We start from the raw sequence: 21,212 nt of genomic DNA, 5'->3' as shown, positions 1-21,212 counted from the left end.
ACTACTGGTGTGACCGTTGTTCTATTCAAAAAATAGCTTACACAACTGCGGAAGGGGTTTAGCAATAAGAAAAAGAAAAAAGATGAATACTAAGAGAAACAACATAAAGATAGTTATTGACCATTCCAGCGGGCACAAAAACAGAGTTATTTCGGGGGGGGGCGGGATATTTGCCACCACCACCCCTAAAAAAACTGCTGAGCTGTGAAAAAAGACACGATTTAAAAAACGGAATATTTCGGGTACGAGGTCACGGCCCACGGGTCCACATTCCCAACCCCAGGGCAGATAGGCGTGTTCTTCAGTAAAAGTTAAGTAGTTTCTTCGAGACTGCTCAGTAAGTTTCTTGCGTAGAAATGTGATGCATCTAGGGTATCAAGGCCAAGTTTTTCCCCAGTTTAAGCAAGAAATAAAAATAGAAAAAGCAACGCGGATAGCAAGTAATTGGTAGGAAAAAAGCTAAACAGGGCATCATAAGAAAAGTGTGATCTAGTCCATTTGTCAGTTTCCGAATGACCAGATAAACAGTTGGGTGCAGGGCCGTATCCAGGATTTTTTTTCGGGGGGGGGGTTTACAAAAAAACACATAAAAAATTTGGCTACATCCATTTTTGTTATGTTTATGCGAGTCGGACAAAAATATCGGGGCGGAGGGGGTGGGGGGGTTCAAACCCCCTAATCCCTCCTCCTGATACGGCCTCGTTAAGGTGCATAGCCTTTTCGTTTTTCTGTATTTTTCTTTTTTGCGAATTTTTTTGGGGCCTATTTAAGAGTTTTTTTTTTTATTGTTTAAGAATCTTTAAAGAAGGTTGCCCAAACAAGCAAGGGAACAATTTGACTAAGAAACAGCGGCTTAAAACAACCAGCTTTTCTATTGAACCATTTCTACAAAATATTAACTAAAAAAGACAAGTTTTTTAACTGAAAGTAAGGAGCGACATTAAAACTTAAAACGAACAGAAATTATTCCGTATATGAAAGGGGCTGTCCCCTCCTCAACGCCTCACTCTTTACGCTAACGTTTGACTTTCTCACAACTCTATTTTTTTAAACAATAAAAAAAAAATAGCGTAAAGAGCGAGGCGTTGAGGAGGGGACAGCCCCTTTCATATACGGAATAATTTCTGTTCGTTTTAAGTTTTAATGTCGCTCCTTACTTTCAGTTAAAAAAAACTTGTTTTTTTTATTTAATTTCTGAACGTTTTTGAATTAATGCAGTTTTGATTTTGGCTCACCGTACATGAATAATTAAAACAAAATTTGCATATTAATTTTCCTTTTTTTGTCTAATTGGCTTTCTCGAAATTTTGTTCTGACGTAACTTACGAATTAACTTACGTAACGAATTTATATATTCGTACGTTTTTATTACGTATATTAGGGAGTTCGCTCCATAGTCAATACCTCGCTCTTTACAATAAAGTTCTAATTTTGTTCGAATCACAACCCCCTGAATCACAAAGGCCGGTTAATTATAATAGATAGCTCTTTTGAAAATACTAAAAAACTTTAGCGTAAAGAGCGAGGTATTGACTAGGGGGCGAACCCTCTCATATAAGTAATCATTTCTGTTCGTTTTTTAATGTTGCTCCTAATTTTCAGTTGAAAAAAACTTGTTTTTTTATGTAATTTCTGATCGCTTTTTTAATAATGCTGGGAAATCTGGCTTGTCTGGCATTTCTTCATGGAAATGTTCCTTTCCCCAAGGAAATATCCTCAATGGAAAGATCATCCCCCGTAACCCTTACTCCGACCCCCCACTAGAAAAAATTTCTCCTGAAAACACCTGTATACTTCCCAATAACCAATACAATATGTAAGCAATAGGCAAAGTTTATAACTTGCAGCCCTTCCCCCGGGAACTGTGGGGGATTAAGTCATCTTCAAATACATATTAATTAGATTTTCGACTATGCTGAACATAATGGCTATCTCAAAACTTTGATTGGGTGACTTCGGGAAAAAAGTTAGCGTGAGAGGGGGCCAAGCTGCCCTCCAATTTATTTGGTCACTTAAAAAGTGCACTAGAACTTTTAATTTCCGTTCGAATGAGCCCTCTCATCATATTCTAGGACTACTGGATCGATACGATCACCCCTGGGAAAATCATTGGCTTTTCTCTGTCTACAATTAGCCATGTCTTGATGCAACCATATGCAACCTACTAAAGCACTAAAAAAAAACTGTAGCGTAAAATGCGAGGTATTGATTGGGGGTGAACCCCCTCATATACGTAATAATTTCTGTCCGTTTTAAGTTCTAATGTTGCTTCTTACTTTCAGTTGAAAAAACTTGTTTTTTTTTAAATTTAGTTTCTGATCGTTTTTTAAATAATGCTGGGAAATCCGGCGCCCCCTTCATAGAAATGTTCCTTACCCCGAGGAAACATCCTCCACGGAAAGATTCTCCCGAGTAACCCCTCCTCCAGCCCCCCTCCTCCCCCCCCCACCACCAGAAAAAAATCCTTCCTGAAAATGTCTGTATACTTCCCAATAACCAATACAATATGTAAACAATGGGCAAAGTTCATAACTTGCAGCTCTTCCCCTGGGAACTGTGGGGGATTAAGTCATCCTAAAAGACGTACTTATTAGATTTTCGACTCTGCTGAACAAAATGGCTATCTCAAAATTTTAATGGGGTGACTTCGGGAAAAAAATGAGCGTGGGAGGGGGCCAAGTTGCCCTCCAATTTTTTTGGTCACTAAAAAAGGGCACTAGAACGTTTAATTTACATTAAAATAAGCCCTCTCACGATATTCTAGGACTACTTGATCTATACGATCACCCCTGGGTAAATAAAAAAAAAAAAACAACAACAAACAAACAAACAAATAAACACGCATCCGTGATCTTTCTTCTGACAAAAAATACAAAATTCCACATTTTTGCAGATAGGAGCTTGAAACTTCTATTGTAGGGTTCTCTGATATGTTGAATTCGATGGTGTGATTTTCATTAAAGTTCTATGACTTTTAGGGGCAGTTTCTTCCTTTTTTCAAAAATAAGTCAAATTTTCTTAGGCGCATAACTTTTAATGGGTAAGACTAAACTTGATGAAACTTATATATTTGAAATCAGCATAAAAATCTGATTTATTTTACAAATCTATTGGCATCAAAATTTTGTTTTTTGGAGTTTTGGTTACTATTGAGCCGGGTCGCTCCTTACTTACAGTTCGCTACCACGAACTGTTTGATTGTGAACCTAAGCCGCCAACCAATAGTTCAATTTTTTGCTATAAGTTTTGACCATGAATATTTTAAATAGAAACGAAATGATGAATAGCAGTTATTAGATAATTACTTTCGAGCTCTGCCAGCTATTAATTGATACAAAACTATCTGAAGTTTTTCATATACTTGGACAATAATTCAATTGAACGTAATGAACTTTGGGGCTGGTTCTAATGTATCCTGTATAGTCATGTCTGAACCATCAGGTCCTCTGAAAGTTGTAGACAGGCCCTTGAAAAGAAATTCCCCCTTGCACATTTTTTAGACCCATGAAGGTGACAGTTCAAAGTACTGGCTCCCACACTTGTCAAGTCGCGTTTTTGGGGACGAAAAGCACTAAGACATAGTACAAAGATACTGAAGATAATAACACTGATTGGAAGTAAAAAAAGACGGACGTAAACATTCATTCATTCATTCCTACAACCCCATTTTTAGATTGTTTACTATATTGTAGGTTCCCCAAACTGATAAATTTCTAAAACAAACTTGACATCAACCTCCAAAAACTAACAATCGTCTATACTCTACAAGTAATACGCGTGTAATAAACTACAGGTAGGTCAAGTAATAGCTCAGAAAATAACGGCTATTTTCTTATTTTGAAATTTTTTAAATATTCATGAATGTATTAAATAGGAATGATATAAAAATTTAATAGTTATTAGACAAATACTTTTGACCTATGCAACTACTATTTTATACAATAACATCTATTTTAAGTCATGCAAGAGGACAATAATAGGCTATATAGTTAAATGTAATGAACTGATTCTATTGAATCCAACATAACCACTTCCGATCATCCCCCAACTGTTTTTTTTTTTTTTAGCAATATAGAAGCAAATGAAGGTGTCAGTTGATAGCATTTGTTCCTAGTATCGGAGGCAGCGTTGTCATTCCCGTAGTCTCTTGTTTAAGTACTAAACGTAGCACAATGACACTGAATGTGGTAGGTACACCGATTGGAAGCAAAAGAGAAAACCACTCAAAGATTCACTTGAACCAATTTTTTGGATATCCCTTAAAAGGTGCTTATGAACTACTCAAGGGGTTTGTGGACAACAGTTTCTGAATTCATTTAATTAGGACAACGAATACAGTAATTATCTGGAGCCTATTGGTAACTAAGAAAACAAAAGATCCACCTTGCTTGGTTGCAGTAATATTAAATTTTGGTACACTGGGAGAAAAGGTCATAAGAAAACCAGAGATAATTTTTTTTTACAGAAACAATTAAAAAAAAAACACGTTAATTTCCACATTAAAAAATATTACATTGAGCTCCTCAGAGGCTTGGTCCTCAGGGGTGTGAGACCAGTGGTGTCAATTGGGGGACATGCACCTTAGGTTTTTTGCCCCCCACTAGATCTTGAAAAAATAAATCCCCCCCAAAAAAAAACAAGCCGTGAATTGACAAAAAAATGTCAAATAGTCCTTCTTTTCGAGAATAATAACCCAACAAACAATAAGTCCTAAAACCAGAAAACAGCCTCTTCAACGCCATTTACAGTAAAATCAATACGACACAAAATATCACAACACTTGATTTTTTTAGTACCTTGAGTCCCGCTTTTTTTTGAAACAGAAAATACGAAAAAGCCAAATTACATAAACTTCTAATACCATAAGGGAATAGGAAGGAACACGATTAATAATCGCAGGGAACAGGAGGGAACACGATTAATAATCGCGTCTCAGTCATGGTTCAGCAAAGTTAAAAACAAAAAATTACAAGGTTCCGTTCCAATTGAAAAGGATTGAATACGATTGAAAAGGAATGTGTTCCCAATTCTATAGGAAAAGAGCTTCAATTGTGAATACGTTCGAAGACCACACTGGCTATATATTACTTTTTATAAAAAAAAATAAAAATAATTACCAAACTAAGAAACAATGGGGATTTTCAGCCAGTTGAAAAAAAAACGAAAGCGAAAAGGCAAGCCAATATTTTGGGAAGGACCTCCAGCAAACTGTCCTCGGTGCTTAACACACACACAAAAATAAAACACTAACATTTTGAAGTGAAATATAACAAGACAGAAAAAACACCGTCTTGTTATAGTTCACTTCCAAAGGTTCGTGTGTTTTCATGCTCTTTTTTCTGAGCTGAGCACTGAGGACGGTCTGGCGGAAATCCTTACCGAAATATCTGCTTTGTCTTTTGGCTTCCGCTCTTCTCAACTGGCTGAAGATCACCCTCGTTTTTTGATTTCTTATTTATTTTATATATATTTTTTTTTATTAAACGTGAAGTTTAACTGAGATAAATTGTAGAAAACTGAACTCTTATTCCCAAATTTCTATTGAAGCAACTATTGTCATGTGTTGTCATCTATTGTCAACAATTTGAATGTCATAAGCACTAACAAACCAAATCACATTTTTAAGTAAAGCAAAAGGGAACAGTAAAAGAATATTTAAAAAGACAAAAAAATTACATTTGGCCATATCAAGTAAGACAGAAACAATATAAAACAAAAACTCATGCAAACACTAGAAAAGTAGTTAAAACACAGGCAGCATAGATAAAAAGCAAAATTCAATGTAGCAGTGTTGAGCATAAAACTGATTTAAAACAAAATTAATACAAAACAAATTCAAAGTAAAAAAAAAGAGGAAAGGGGGAGGAAAATGATGGGGGTGAGCTAATGCACCAAAAACATCTACCATGATCATGATGAGTAACTTCAAGCCGTGGTCCAAATGACAAATGATTTAAGAATTATTACTTTTGGAGACTATATCAACATCACTTAATCTCTTTTTATTCTAGCGGTTTATGAACATTAAAATATTAGCTTTGGAAAATTCTTGTTTTCATTTTTATTTATTCGTTTTCGTTTTTGTTTTTTTTTTAATTCGTTTCAATCTTAGTAGCATTTTATAATGTTTCATGTTAAAGGCAGAGGCATCCATTCATGAAAATTTAGGAGAAGGGGGGATGTTTTTTTTTAATTCTAGAGGGGCAAATTTGTGGGTTTTTTTCCTTTTTTTCCCATAAAATACCGAAACAAGGCATTTTCAGTGGAAATACCCCAAGGGTATACCCGAAAGGTATTTTTCAAAATTTAGGGGTGGCAAATAAACTAGGGGCACACATGTTCCCCCAAACTGAGACCACTGGTTAAAAGGTGTTATCATCGGTTAGACACTTTTTGATGGACTTTCCCCAATTCCCCACAACATTAAATCTTAATACATATTTGAGCTCGCACAAAAAATTTCCAATTTATTAGACGTTTTCTTGCTTTATACGTTTTTGACTTACCTAGAAAAATATACTTTTTCGTTTATTTCTACACTAAAAAATTTGCGAAATCCCCTTACTTCTTAATGTGATGTTGACGTGGTCCAATCCAATTTGAACATTCATTATTGCCATTACTTTTTCGTTTGAAAAAGAACGATAAGAACTTGTAATTGAATTTTCTGCAACGTGCCACGAGGAACCACAAAGTCCAACTTAAAAAAAAAAAAATCTCAAAAATCGACTATATAAATACGGGCCATCAAGATTAAGGTGCAGAAAAGTAAAAACAGAAAAAAAAACAGCGATAAATCTGAAAAATGAGATTATTCTTTCTTCAGTTTTTCCTCACGAAAGAACAGCAATTTGACAGAAGACATTTAACATCTTAAAGCAGAAACGACCAAAAGACGTCGTTTCGGGAATTCTGGCTGGAATTTCTTATGAAAACCAAATTCTCTAGTGTCTTTCAGAAAGTTTCAAATAACAAAAGAAAGAAAACAAGCCGAGGCTTGAAAACGAGCCAACGCCGGGTAGAACTATAGTGATCCACCTTTTTTGTGTTGCCACATGGCCAATGGCGGAGAATTCCTTAAGTACAAATGCACAAGCATAAAAGCAGCAACAAAACAAGTACGAAAGCATGAAAAAACAAATATACCCATATGAATATGGAAAAGCATTGTACCTCAGTAGTTGAACTAGGCATTGTGTAATTATAATGACTAGTTGCATGGAGCCATAGACCAGCAACCCTGATTCAGATCGAATCATTGAAATAGTGCAGAATTATCCTTCCCCCGCCCATTAAGAAACGTCCCTTCCGGGAACTTTGGACGAGCATAGCACCCCTAAGTTCGAAAATTATATATTATTCACTGGAAAGTAGACGAATTGTTCCAAAGCTTGGATAAATATAGTTTTTAATTTGTTTAGACCACCCCCTACATGAAAATTTGTGTCTATTTTACTTTCCAATGCACTTGGATATGGTGCTTCTGTTCTTATTTCGAAAGTACTTCTGGAATCCGAACTATTTATCAAAGAGACATCTAAAAGGACAATTCGCTTGTCTACTTTCTTTTTGATAGATGGTACTGTAGTTCTTTTTTAAAACTACTACCAAAAGGAAGGGCCTGTAAATGGTTAAAAGGGCCCCATTCTCTCTCAGTTTTAAGGATATGATTGAAAGATATCTGCATTGTTAAAAAGAAATGGAAACATATCAAGTCATGGTAGATGTGGTGCCTACTCAAGGGTTTTTTCCAACTCTATTCCGCTGGTTCAGAATTTGAGTGTGGCTAGGCAAAACATACAGCATCACAATATAGACAATTGAACTATCTTACTGTTTGAGAATTATTTGAGCTAATATACGAAAGTACACCTATGTTGCTATTTAGGAATCTTTCGATGCACAAATTCACTTACCACATGACTCAGCTCCCAGGGACATTTCCCAAACGCAATGAATTGCATTTCACAGCAATGTCGTTGCATACTAAAGCCGCATTAGGCCTGTTATTTCACTCATCAATGTGCTAAGATCTTACATCTTTTGTAAGAAAACACTAAAAAGTAAAATCTTTGACCAAAGATCTTACATCTTTGGTCGTTTTTGTGCAAACTTCTTTCATCATTCTGCTCTGATCAGTGGTCTGAGAACAATGATGAGTAGATCATCAAAGTTCCCTCATCATTTTTCTATATGGCAGAAAGATGGCGTCTTTCACGTATTTTGCCAACATCAGCGAGCTGTAAGATCTTAGAACAAAGATGAGTTGAAAAACGATAATCTTTGCAGAAAGATGTAAGATCTTAGTGCTAAAAAACGGGCCTATTTAGTGCATTCGAATGTAACAATCTCATGTTGGATATTTCCGACATTTATCTGCAATTTTTAATGAAAAGAGAACATTTTTCAATTAAGGAGTTACAAATATACTTGCAAATCTAAAACAAATTAACAAAAGGAAAGTAAATGATTTATTCTTGCTATGATGTATCAGTTTAAGTCATCCGAAAAGCGCTTTCTAATCATGTTCAAAGCAATTAAGGTCAAATATTGAAAATAATTTTTCTCTTAAAACTGCGCTTTGAAAACAACTAGACCTTTGATACCTAGGCCCTGTAGAGTGTTACGGCAACTGTAACTCATGGGTCACAGTTGTGAGGCCGCACAGGCAACTATTTCTCATGGGTATTGAATTTACTGTATCACGTTTAAAGATACGTTGTGATTATTATAAATTACTATCAGTAAGGCCGACTTGTGACTACACAACTTTTAAAATAAGTTTTGCGTATACGAAGAAATCACCAAACTCTGTATGCACATCGTTTCTGTTTTATGCCTGCTCTAAGACTCTATACTATGTACTATGGTTAATGAGCCTCCGTGAAACGGTTCATTGTGTAAACTTTTATTTCTTATTGTACGGTTCATCTTCGGATATAAAAGAAGGCAATTCTTCTTGCTCACGTTTCATGAGATTAAACGTCTAAAATACAATTAATATTTAATCAAAATTCTTGAAAAAAAAAAAAAAAATCAGAACTTCTGTGTCGAGATAAGAATATCTGGCATTGCTTCTAAAAAATCTACGAGGAAATCTTGCTTAGGTTGTCGTAGAGATAATATGAATTTCTATCATAGGCAGCGCAATAGCACTAAGCAAAGAACGACGTGGCACACTGTATTATCTATTTACTTTTTTATTTTTTTTATTTTAGACCAGGGCACTTCGTATTGAAGGAGTTGTCGTAGAAACTTCAAAAAGGGCTAATTTCATTGGAAATTGAAAGGACTAGTGCCCTTTTTAATAGTCGAAAGTGATTGGAGGGCAATTAAACCACCTCCCATGCCCATCATTTCCCCCAAAAACGTCCAATGAAAATTTTGAGATAGCCATTTTGTCCAACGTAATTGAAAGGTCCGGAAATTATGTTTTTGAGAATGACACCCTCCCCCCTCCCCCACAACCCTCAGGACAAGTGTTAGAGGTTATGCCCTGGGGGTATATAAGGTATATATAGAAAGGGTGATCATAAAAACTTCGGATGGGCTCATTGGATTGGTAATCAGAAGTTCTATCACATTTTTAAGATTCAGTGATCCGAGGGTGGTTCCCCCCCCCCAACACCTCGTATTTTCCCGAAATGGATCTGATAGAAATTTTAAGGTGGCCATTCATTGTCTTAGAAACTTCGAAAAGAGCTCATTCGATTGGAAATTGAAAGGGCTAGTGTCCTTTTTAATGGTCGAAAATGATTGGAGGGCAACTAATCCCCTTACCACGTCCACCATTCCCCCAAACACATTCAATCAAAATTCTGAGATATCCATTTTGTTCAACGTAATTGAAAGGCCCGGAGATTATGTATATAAAGATAACAGCCCACCCACACACACACAAAACCCCCAGGGCATGAGTTGTAAGTTATGCCCTGAGGGCGTATGAGGTATATATAGGAATGGTGATCGTACAAACTTTCGCGGGGAATCATTGGATTGGTAATCAGAAGTTCTAGAGTCCTTTTTAATATTAAGAGTGATCAGAGGGTGGATCCCCCCCACACCTCATATTTTCCCGAAATGCATGTGATTAGAAATTTTGAGATGGACATTTGTTGTCTTAGAAACTTCGAAAAGAGCTCATTCGATTGAAAATTGAAAGGGCTAGTGCCCTTTTTAACACTCGAAAGTGATTGGAAGGCAACTACCCCCCTTCCCACCTAACCACCACTTCCCCAAACATAGTCAATCAAAATTTTGAGATAGCCATTTTGTTCAACGTAATTGAAAAGTCCGGAGATTATGTCTTAGAGGATGACACCATTTCCCCAAACACCTCCTATCTAAATTTTGAGATAGCCATTTTGTTCAACATAATTAAAGATCCGGAAATTATGTATTTAAGTATGAAAAACCTCCCCCCCCTAGCCCTGAGGGCAAGGGTTGTAAGTTATGCTCTGGGGGCATATAAGGCTTATATAGAAAGGGTGGTCGTATAAGCTTCGGAGGGGGCTCATTGGATTCGTAAAGAGCGATGTGGGCACAACGTATTATTTATTTTTTTTGGGGGGGGGGGGGGGTAGACCAGGGCACTTCGTATCGAAGGAGTTGTCGTAAAAACTTCGAAAAGGGTTCGTTTTACTGCAAATTGAAAGGGCTAGTGCGCATTTTAATAGTCGAAAGTGATTGGAAGGCAACTAATACCCCACCCACGCAGGGGCGAATCTCAAGCATTTTTATTGGGGGGGGGGGAGGTAAGAGGGGTCCATATCCGGATAGTCAAGGGGCATGGGATTTATAATAATTTTTCTACACATTATTGGGAGACAACTACCCCCATTGCCCCCCAAATGACGTCCCTGCTCCCATGCCCACTATTTCCCCAAACAAATCCAATCGAAATTTTGAGAAGCCATTTTGTTCAACATAGTTGAAAAGCCCAAAAATTATGTCTTTGAGGATGAAAACCCCTCTCCCCACAGCCCTCAGGGCAAGTGTTGTAAGTTATGCCCTGGGGCATATAAGGTTTATACAGAAAGGGTGATCGTATAAACTTCGGAGGGGGCTCATTCGGTTGGAAATTGAAGGGGCCCTTTTAATAGTTAAAAGCAATTGGATGGGAACTAACCCCCCCCCCACCCTCACACACCCACCATTTCCCCAAACAAATTTAATCAACATATTGAGATAGCCATTTTGTTCAGCGTAGTTAAAAGGTCCGGAAATTATGTCTCTGAGGATGACACCCCCCCCGCCGCTCTCGGAGCAAGGGTTGTAAGTTATGCCCTGGGGGCATATAATGTTTTTATGGAAAGGGTAGTCGTATAAAATCCGGAAGGACTTACTGGACACTTTTCAAGATTCAAAGTGGTCGGAGGGCGGATACCCCCCCCCCCACACACACACACGCACACGTCGTATTTTCCCAAAATGCATCTGATAGAAATTTTGAGCCGGCCATTTGTTGTCGTAGAAACTTCAAAAAAGGCTCATTCGATTGGAAATTGAAAGGGCCTTTTGATAGTCAAAGTTATTGGAGGGCAACAAGCGCCACCCCCACGCTTATCAATTCACAAACACATTTAATCAAACATTTTTGAGGTAGCCATTTTGTTCAGTGTAGTTGAAAGGTCTGGATATTATGTCTTTGAGAATGGCCTCCCCCCCCAGAGCCCTCAGGGCAAGGGTTATAAGTTGTTCTTAGAGGGAATATGAGGTTTTTTATGAGGGTGGTCGTATAAAATCCGGAGGGGCTCATTTGATTGGTAATCAGATGTTTTAGTTCCCTTTTTAAGAGGCAATGATCGAGGGCAGCCCCCCCCCCTACGTTTTATTTTCCACAAATGCATCCGATAAAAATTTTAAGGTAGTCATTTGTTCAAAAATAGTCCAATTTGATAAGGCCTTTGGGGTGGACAGAATCCCCCAGAGTCTGGGGGTAAGGGTTGTAAGCTATGCTGCAGGGTCACATAAGGTTTTAGCGGAAGGGGTGGTCGTGTGAACTTTAGAAGAGGCTCATTGGATTTGAAATGTATAGTTCTAATTCTCTTTTAAAAGTCAAACATGATGGAGAGCAACTAACCCCCCTCCATGAAATCCTCTTTTCCCAAAAACACATTTAATTGAAATTGTGAGATAGCCATTTTGTTACCAATAGTCCAAAAGTCATATAACAATGCCTTTAGGGTGGACACAATACCCTAGAGCCGATGGGCAAGGATCGTAAGTTACGCCCAGGGCATATAAGGTTTTTATGAAACGATAGTTTATAAACTTTGATTCCGATGAAGCTCGTTTGATTGAAAGTCGGAAGTTTTAGTGCCCTTTTTAAGAGTCAAAAGTGAACGGAGGGACGCTAACCCATCCCCCCCCCAAGCCTATCATTTCCCAAAAAATATTCGATCGAAATTTTAAGAGAACTATTTTGTTCAGCATTGTTGAAAGGTCCAGTATTGGGGATGTCAACCTCCCCACAGTTCTCAGAACAAGGGCTGTAAGTTAGGCAATTCGTTCATTGTTTACACATAGTATATGTTATTGAGAAAGGTATGCATGTTTGAACTTTACTTTCCAAGAAGATGAAGGGCATTCAGGTTAGCCTTTTGGAGAATGTTGAGGGAAGTGTTGAACTAAACGAAAACACGTTATGTGTATACGGATTGTCAAAAGGGTACAACACAGGAACAACTGAGTATATTAATTTGGAAAACTCAGAAAATGATAAGGGAGATGATCAAAAAGGCAATATTTGCATACTATCAATATTAATACAACTAGCACCACTACTACTACCATACTACACCATTTACAGTATTAAGGGGAAACTTGAACTAAATCAAAAGACGCTATGTACATGCACATTGTCAAAATAGCGTATCTCAAGAATTGATTTGGGTATTAAGTTGAAACTTTCAGAGAATACTTAAAGAGGAAGATCATCTCACCATAAGGCAATATGCTCACACTACTGCTAATTCTACTGTTAGTGCTATATTTACTACTACTATTTCTATTGCAACTACTTGTAGGGCTGAGAGCATTGAACTGAAAATTTCTAGAAGTATTGAACATACAGGTTATCAAAAGGACATATCAAAAATGCCATAGCAATGGCTAATCGTATTAAGTTGAAACTTCCAGGACTTGATGAGAGGAATGTTCAGCTAACCAAAAAACAATAGGTTAATACTACTGCTGCTAGCAGTACTACCGCTATTCAATACTATTACTAATAATATTAATACTACTACTGTGACCACTATTTCAACTATGCCAAAGAGTATGATAGTGAAAATCTCAATAGAATTTGTGGGAACACGATGAACTGAACGGCAAGAGATCCTCTACATTCGGGCTCTTAAAGGCGCATAACTGCAATATCTAACGAACAGTTTGGTGTGTGAAGTTGAAGCTAAAAGGGCTGGTTTTGAGGGATGCCCGAATAACTTGCATGCGCGTTTTACATTTAGATGCTAGTTCTTTTTTATTACTGCTACAATTATTACTTCTTCTATTGCTACTACTGCCACTAAAGTTTAGGCTATTACAATTAATTCTAAAGCTACTACTACTGCTATTAAAACCAATGATATTAAGGCGAAAATTTTGGATATATAGAAACTGTATGAAACAAAATCGATACACACTATGCCAACACAGGTTGTCAAGCGGACGCAACAGAAATGCTTCAGGAATTGTTGATGGTGTATATTAAGCTGAAGCTTTTAACGTGTGTTGAAGAAACCAAAGGTGCTATGCGCATACTGCTACTAATGCTGCTACATTTATTGCTACTGCGCAAGCTAAAGGGTATTAAGGTGAAACTTTTAAGGAATATTTAGGCGGATGTTGAACTAAATAGAAAAAAAAAACTATGAGCATGTGGACTCAAAAAGGTGACAAAGCAATATCTGAAGAGCAACTTATATTATTAATTTAGACCTTTAATGGTAAGTTTTGGAAGATTTTGAACTAGCCAGAGGGCACTATATGTATACTATTAACAATACCGCTACAGTTAGTGTAATTAATGACGCTAAAGGTATAAGGGAAGGTTTGGGAGTTTCAATTAAAGGGAAAAAATTTATGCATGCAGGCTTTCAAAGCGGTAAATAAGCAATATCATAAGCAGCACCACTCTTTAATAGCTAGAAATATCATTGAAACTTTTAAAGCAGCTAATTCAGTCCAAAATTAAAAGTTCTGGTGCCCTTTTTTAAGAGTAACAAGAGATTGGAGGACAAGCAGCCCTTCTGCCAAGCCCTTTCATTTTCCAAACGTATCCAGTCAACATTTTGACACAGCTTTTTTTCACCATAGTAGAACGGTCCAGCAACTATGTCTTTAGGAATATTAGGCATGTCAACCCCCTACAATTATCCAATTGGCCCATTATGTTTTAAAACTAAATGTTGCTTTAATATTAAATCAAAAGGCAGTGTGTTTATGGCTGCCAATAAGAAACCTCAGCAATATATCAAGAACGACTGGGGATATTAAGCTGAAAGGATCGGAGATACTACTATCCCTACTTCTGCTCTTTACAATTTAAACAAATATAAAGAGTGTAAGTGTATCCAGGTTGTCAAAGAACATAGATAGATTATTTTGGGGTTGATAGTAAGTTTTATTTTTCAGGTCAACTTCAGAAGCTATAAAATAAAAAATGCTGTTTGTAACTGGATTAACAATTGTTGAAAAAGTTTCTCCAACATACAAATAGAAACCCATACTATGGATTCTTATAGAAAAAAACTGAAAAGATATATAATATTATTTTTTCCGTGAATAAGACTATGTCAAGAAAACACGAACAGAAATTAATTAAAAAAACTTTCTTCTTAAAACGAATTTTTCAAAGAAAAATGAAGAGCTATACAAAGCCAAGAATAAGCAAAAATAAAGTCAAATAATCTTCCGAGTGCAAAACTACCATAAATCACTATCCATAAATCAACGAAACTCAACTCGAACTGAAATTACATTAAATGGCCGAGTCAAACTCAAAACGAGCAAAAATTGACACGAGTAGGGCTGATAACCCTCATGTCTTCTCAACACCAGAACACAATTTGCGTTTTACTGAAAATAAAATACGTTAAAAATGTTTTCACTTTTCTTACTTTCATAAATAAAAAAATATCAAAACTTTAAGGAAGAAATATTAGTATATGCCAAGTAAACTGACAATCCACGGTCATTTGTTTTGATGCTGTTTTTTTTTTGTTTTTTTTTTTTTCAGTAAAGCGCAAATTTTGTTATGGTGTTGAGAATGCATGGGGGTCATCAGCCCTACTCATATTAATTTTAGCTCATTTTGAGTTTGACTCGGCCATTTAATGTAATTTCAGTTCGAGTTGAGTTTCATTTATTTATAGATAGTGATTTGTGGTAGTTTTATGTTTGGAAGATTTATTTTTGCTCTTTCTTGGCTCTTTTTGCTCTTTCATGGAGCTCTTTTCTTGGCTTTTTCTTTGCTCATTCTTTTTTGCTCTTTTTCTTGGCTTTTTGCTCTTTCATGGAGCTCTTTACTTTTCTTTGAAAAACTTGTTTTATGGACAAAGTTTTTTTAAATTAATCAGTGTCTAAAGCTATTAGATTTCCAAAAAGTTAAGCCCCAAAGCTAGGGCAATTTGCTTCGACAAAATATTGGGAATTTGCAATCCCAACATCAAAATAGAAATTCACAGAAGGAACTTTATTTCCAGAAGACCAATGTCAGAGAAGATAAAGATCTGTTTATCTACATTGAGAAAAAAAGTCTACCTTTTCCGGAAAATAAGTTACCTTAGGATGTAAAGGAAACCTATGCACAATGACAATTTTAGAAATTATTTCTTAGTGTACAGTTCATTTTCGAATATAGAAAAGTGCACATCTTTTTGGTTACTTTTCATGGTATTTAAAGTCTAAAATATAATAAACATCGAAATCGAAGTTTTTGGGGGGAAATGGAACTTTAATGTTTTGAGATTCTGATTTCCGGTATATTCCCAAGCAAATAAGAGAGAGGGAATTTGCATGGTCAAAACTTCAAAAAAAAGTAATAGAAGGAATTTAATCTCTGGAAAACCAATGCCAGTTCCAGTTCTTGAAAGATCGAGATCTGTCGATCTGCATTGGGAAAAAAATTCTACCATATATAGAAAGAAAGTTACTTCGAGGATATACAAAAATGTGGTGCGTGATGGCCAGTTTATAAATTATTTCTAAGTGAGCGAAGCAGATTTTTATATTAGTCCATGTCATCTTACTTAACTTTCATAGTATTGCTCAATCAAAAAAAGAATAGGCATCAAATCAAAAATTTCAGAAAACAATCGAAAGATCGGAATTTGGCATTCGAGATCAACTTTTCCAGAATTATCTCCAAGAAATCTAGAAGAGATACGAGATTTTGTTCTTCGTTCTAGGAGAGATATATTTAATGTTCTACAGGAGCAAGACATACAAATTTTCTGAACAACTTTACTTTCTCAGCTAAGATAGTTTTGTCTTGACATCATGTACAACCTGCGGAAAAAAAAAAACTATTTTTGGTAAACTAATGTAAATTTTCCAAACTTCGCTGGAACGTTTCTGCGCCATTTCATGATTCCCATACCAAGGGAAAATTTCTAGTTTATATCTCTTACCACTTCGGAGCTAAAGACCGATGATCACGAGAAAAAAAAGACAGCTGCAAAAGCAATAGTTGTTGTTCCGCAACACAACAATGGCATCAACAATTCTCCACAAATGGCATGTTGCTGAGCCGTGTACCTTCTGCAAGTTATTAAAAAGAGTTTTCGAGTGCAAATTAAGGGTGAGGTCGTGGATTCTCACTCATATTAAGGGTAATTAATACGCGTCTTTAAATTTCAACATCGTTCTCTGCTGATATATCAAACAGTTCGTGGTAACGAACTGTAAGTAAGGAGCGACCCGGCTCAATGGTAACAGAAACTCTAGAAAACGGTATTTTGATACAAATAGATACATCAAAAGAATCAGATTTCAATGCTGATTTCAAATATATAAGTTTTGTCAATTTTAATCCTACCCCTCAAAAGTTCTGCGCCTGAGAAAATTTGGCTGATTTTCGAAAAAAGGGGGAAACACCCCCTAAAAGTCATAGAACTTTAATGAAAATCACACCATCGAATTCAACGTATCAGTAAGTATGTCTTTTAGGATGACTTAATCCTCCGAAGTTCCCGGGGGGAGGGCTGAAAGTTATGAACTTTACCCAATGTTAACATATAGTATTGGTTATTGGGAAGTATACAGACGTTTTCAGGGAGATTTTTGCTGGTAGTGGGGGGGGGGGGGGTCGGCGTTTCTTGGGGAGGATCTTTCCATGAAGGAAGTTTTCATGGGGGAGGGGACATTGCTATGAAGGGGACGCCGGACTTCCCAGCATTATTTAAAAAAAGATCAGAAATTAAATATAAAAAACAAGTATTTCAACTGCAACAGCAGCAACATCAAAACTTTAAACGAACACAAAATATTACATATATGATTGGGTTCACCCCCTAGTCAATACCTCGCTCTTTAAGCCAAAGGTTTTTTAGTACTTTCATAAAAAAAAAACAACTATTTAATATGATTATCTACTGTATATCTTTTTTAATTCACTTTTGATTGTTTGGGTTTTTTTTTTTTTTTACCAATTACGGCTTGATGCAATGATGTTCATATTATTTATGTTTGTTCAGTATTTAGGAGCCTAAAAAAAGAAGAAAAGAAACAAGTCGCGTACCTACAGAGCAGTGTATAATTGTGTTTTTCTTTCTCGTTTTGTGTAATTTGTTCTAAGTGCTGATTTAGATCTTAGCTCCAGCGTTCGTCACTACAAACCACATGTATAACTAAGTTTATGTGTATTGCTTTTTTTTGTTTTGCTTATTGCTCCGTCTTTTCCTTTTTTGTATGACGGGTTATTCAATAAATAATAATAATAATAAGAGCTATTTATTCTAATTAACGGCCTTTGTGATTAAGCGGTTATTTTTAAAGAATTGGAACAAAATTCGAACTTTCGATTAAAGAGCAAGGTATTGACTATTGGGCGAACCCCCTAATATACGTATTAAAATATATGAATATAGAAGTTCGTTACGTAAGTTAATTCGTAAGTTACGTATATTTATTACTAATAAAAACGTTCGTAAATAAAATTAAACAAGTTTCGAGAAAGCCATTTAACCAAATAAAAGTAAATTAATACGAAAATTTAGTTTTAATTATTCATGTACGGTGAGCCAAGATCAAAACCTACATTTATTCAAAAACGTTCAAAAATTAAAAGAAAAAGCAGGTTTTTTTAACTGAAAGTAAAGAGCGACATTAAAACTTAAAACAAACAGAAATTATTCTGATATGAAATCGGTTGTCCCCTCCTCAACGCCTCGCTCTTTTCGCTAAAGTTTGACTTTCTCACAACTTTTATTTTTTCTTAAACAAAGAAAAACTTTAGCGTAAAGAGCGAGGCGTTGAGGGGTGACATCCCCTTTCATATTAGGAATAATTTCTGTTCGTTTTAAGTTTTAATGTCGCTCCTTACATTCACAACTGCGTGGTAAACGCAACTGCTCTTGGGAAATAATTTAATGAACATTATTTGGTATGTATTAAGACTAAGATAATAATAAAAAAAAAACTTGTTTTTTTTATTTAATTGATTCTAAAGGGAACCTTTGGAATGTAGCAGGTATACATGGTGGGAAAACTATCATTTTTCAGTAAATAGCGATGAAGACCACACTACCTTTCCATCAATAGGGAACAATTCCCTATTGTTCTTCTTGTTGTTGATGTTTATCATTTTTTTTTTTAGATGCGTTCATAGTCTGCAAAGCTCCTTAACTTCATAGGTTAAGTCTCGAAACATTAAAATTATTTAGAGAAAACAACTACCAAAATTAGGTTTATCCCTCAGCTTTTTAATGCTACATTTCGTTGATGTTTTAAACTGGTCCCAAGTAATATAATCATTTAATTCCCACATTGTGTCGGTACACACACCAGCAAAATAATTGGCTTTTCATATAAAAAACAATACTGCAACCAGAAACAACTGCGTGGTAAACGCAACTGCTCTTGGGAAATAATTTAATGAACATTATTTGGTATGTATTAAGACTAAGATAATAATAAAAAACTAAATTATAGAAAAATATAGTTTTGAAAAAATAACCAACATTATAAAACTACAATAGGCCTACATAAAAATAAAAACATTCAAAAAAGTGGATGCGAATAAAATATGTCCTGTATCATATGACACCACAAACAATACCTTATTCTATGTCACAATTTTGTTAGTGATTTTGAATAAAAATTTTTAATTGATGCACATCCTTCATTTTCATATTAAAAATTATCCATCCTTTTCTTTGAGTTTATATAGATTTGAAAGGAAATTTGAATTTATAAAGCCTTCCTCTTTCAAGTTTCCGCTCAATTTCAATTCCGATCCTTTTTAGGAAGAGATTATCGTGATTATTTGCCATCAAGAATACAAAATAATTAGTCCTTCGATTTCGTGTTTTGCTTACACTTTAATTAGTCAAGTGTCACAAATTAAGATCCTTTTCACAGCTTAGTGAGCTTACACGGGGTGGGGTTTTCTCTGTTTCGCTTCACTTAATTCATTTTGGCTTTAGCTTATTTTTCACGAACTTACAGTCCAGGATTTGATCGAAATGTCGTATTTTAAATCGAACTAATTAATAGTTTTTCCTTGACAAATTTATTGTCAGGGTCTTATTTGACATTTGACGAATGAGTTTTTTTTTTATGTGTCATTGTAAAGAAGGAAGTGTGGGCGAAGAGTAAAATAGTATCTTCCATTTGAACTGAGCCATCAATCTCTCATGGTGATTATACAATCACCAATTAGTATAATTTTTCCAATCATTCGAATGGTCTATAGCCTATGAAAACTTGGACCACCTTGTGCGGACATGCTATCGAAAAATCCTTCGTTCGTGCTTTCCCTACCTTTCGTGAGATCCTCAAGATTTTTTGCTAGCTTTCTAGACCAGAAACAAACATAATGAGCCCTTGCACGACAATGAATTTCCTAGTGATTCTCAGCCATCAGGGGGTTTCAATCCACGAAAATATAGGAGGGGGGGATTTTGTTGTTTTAGTGTTGTTTTTTTTTCATTGAAAGTACCTAAAATGTTATTTTCCAGAAACAAAAAAAAAACTGGTATTTCCGTAGTAGCCAGCACACACTCGAAAAGTGAAGTTAGGTCAATCCTAATGAAATATACCAAAATATGATGAAAATATAATATTTTAGTAATAAAATTATGGAAACTACAGCAGAGAATTATGCAAAGGGGGCCGACCAGAACCCATTATATTAAATACCTAACCCAACCTAACCTAACCAAAATACCAACTCTATACATTAATTATCAAATTAAAATATAGATACATTGTAGTTTATTTCAGTGAGCTACAAGGGCGGATCCAGGATTTTTAGGGGGAGGGGGGCAAATAGGTTGATACGATAAACTTTCGTTAGCAGCGAGCTTAATTAACACAAACTTGAGTTAATTTAGTAAATCACACAACTTTAGACTACGTTAGGGGGCGCGCCCCCCCCTCGTGCCCCTCTAGATCCGCCACTGTTGAGCCTAAGCTTATTGTCTCTGAATAGAGAATGGTAAGCCGGGCTTTCGCTGATTCAATTGTGCAAACTTCTTGAGTGTGTGCTGGCTAATACGAAAGTACCAAGGGATTGTCCAAAATCTAAATGGGGAAAAGCCACGTTTCTTGACGTGCCTGTCAGTTGTTCCTTCAGCTATGATAATCTACTCAGAATAATGCATTTCCTGAGCTAGACTACATCTGCTATGCAATTAATTTAAACAGCGAAGTTGAACCTTAAAACGGACAAAAATGATGACTTCACAACCTATCAAATAATATATATATATATATATATATATATATATATATATATATATATATATATATATATATATATATATATATATATATATATATATATCAATAAAATTAGCACAAATAAACCAACTAATTATGTTTCCCTATGCTTTTAGGATTATAGAAAGCTAGCACTTTACTGAAAACACAAAAGTCAAGTATAAAAAAACAGGAATATTGATTTGGGAGTCAAAAGGCAGTATGAAACCTCACGACAAAAAACTAATCTATAATGGTTTTAAAAATCTTACATCAGTTGCGATATC

The 21,212-nt window shown here is 35.7% G+C and overlaps 1 protein-coding gene across 2 annotated transcripts in view; it reads right to left on the bottom strand.

Annotated features, from left to right (window-relative positions):
- mol (dual oxidase maturation factor 1 mol) overlaps positions 1–21,212 on the bottom strand; it is a 94,223-nt gene that overhangs the window by 30,866 nt on the left and 42,145 nt on the right. For both annotated transcript variants that reach the window (XM_089086553.1, XM_089086544.1), the window contains exon 3: positions 6,566–6,700. In XM_089086553.1, the coding sequence (XP_088942679.1) occupies positions 6,566–6,700 (135 nt within the window). The remainder of the gene's footprint in view (positions 1–6,565; positions 6,701–21,212) is intronic.

The sequence above is a fragment of the Artemia sp. Qi Xiang Cuo genome, chromosome 1, assembly GCF_049724085.1.
Source record: "Artemia sp. Qi Xiang Cuo chromosome 1, ASM4972408v1, whole genome shotgun sequence".
Classification (NCBI taxonomy): Eukaryota; Metazoa; Arthropoda; class Branchiopoda; order Anostraca; family Artemiidae; genus Artemia; species Artemia sp. Qi Xiang Cuo.
Note: the sequence above shows the minus strand (reverse complement) of the source record. Positions and strands in the feature narration are given on the sequence as shown.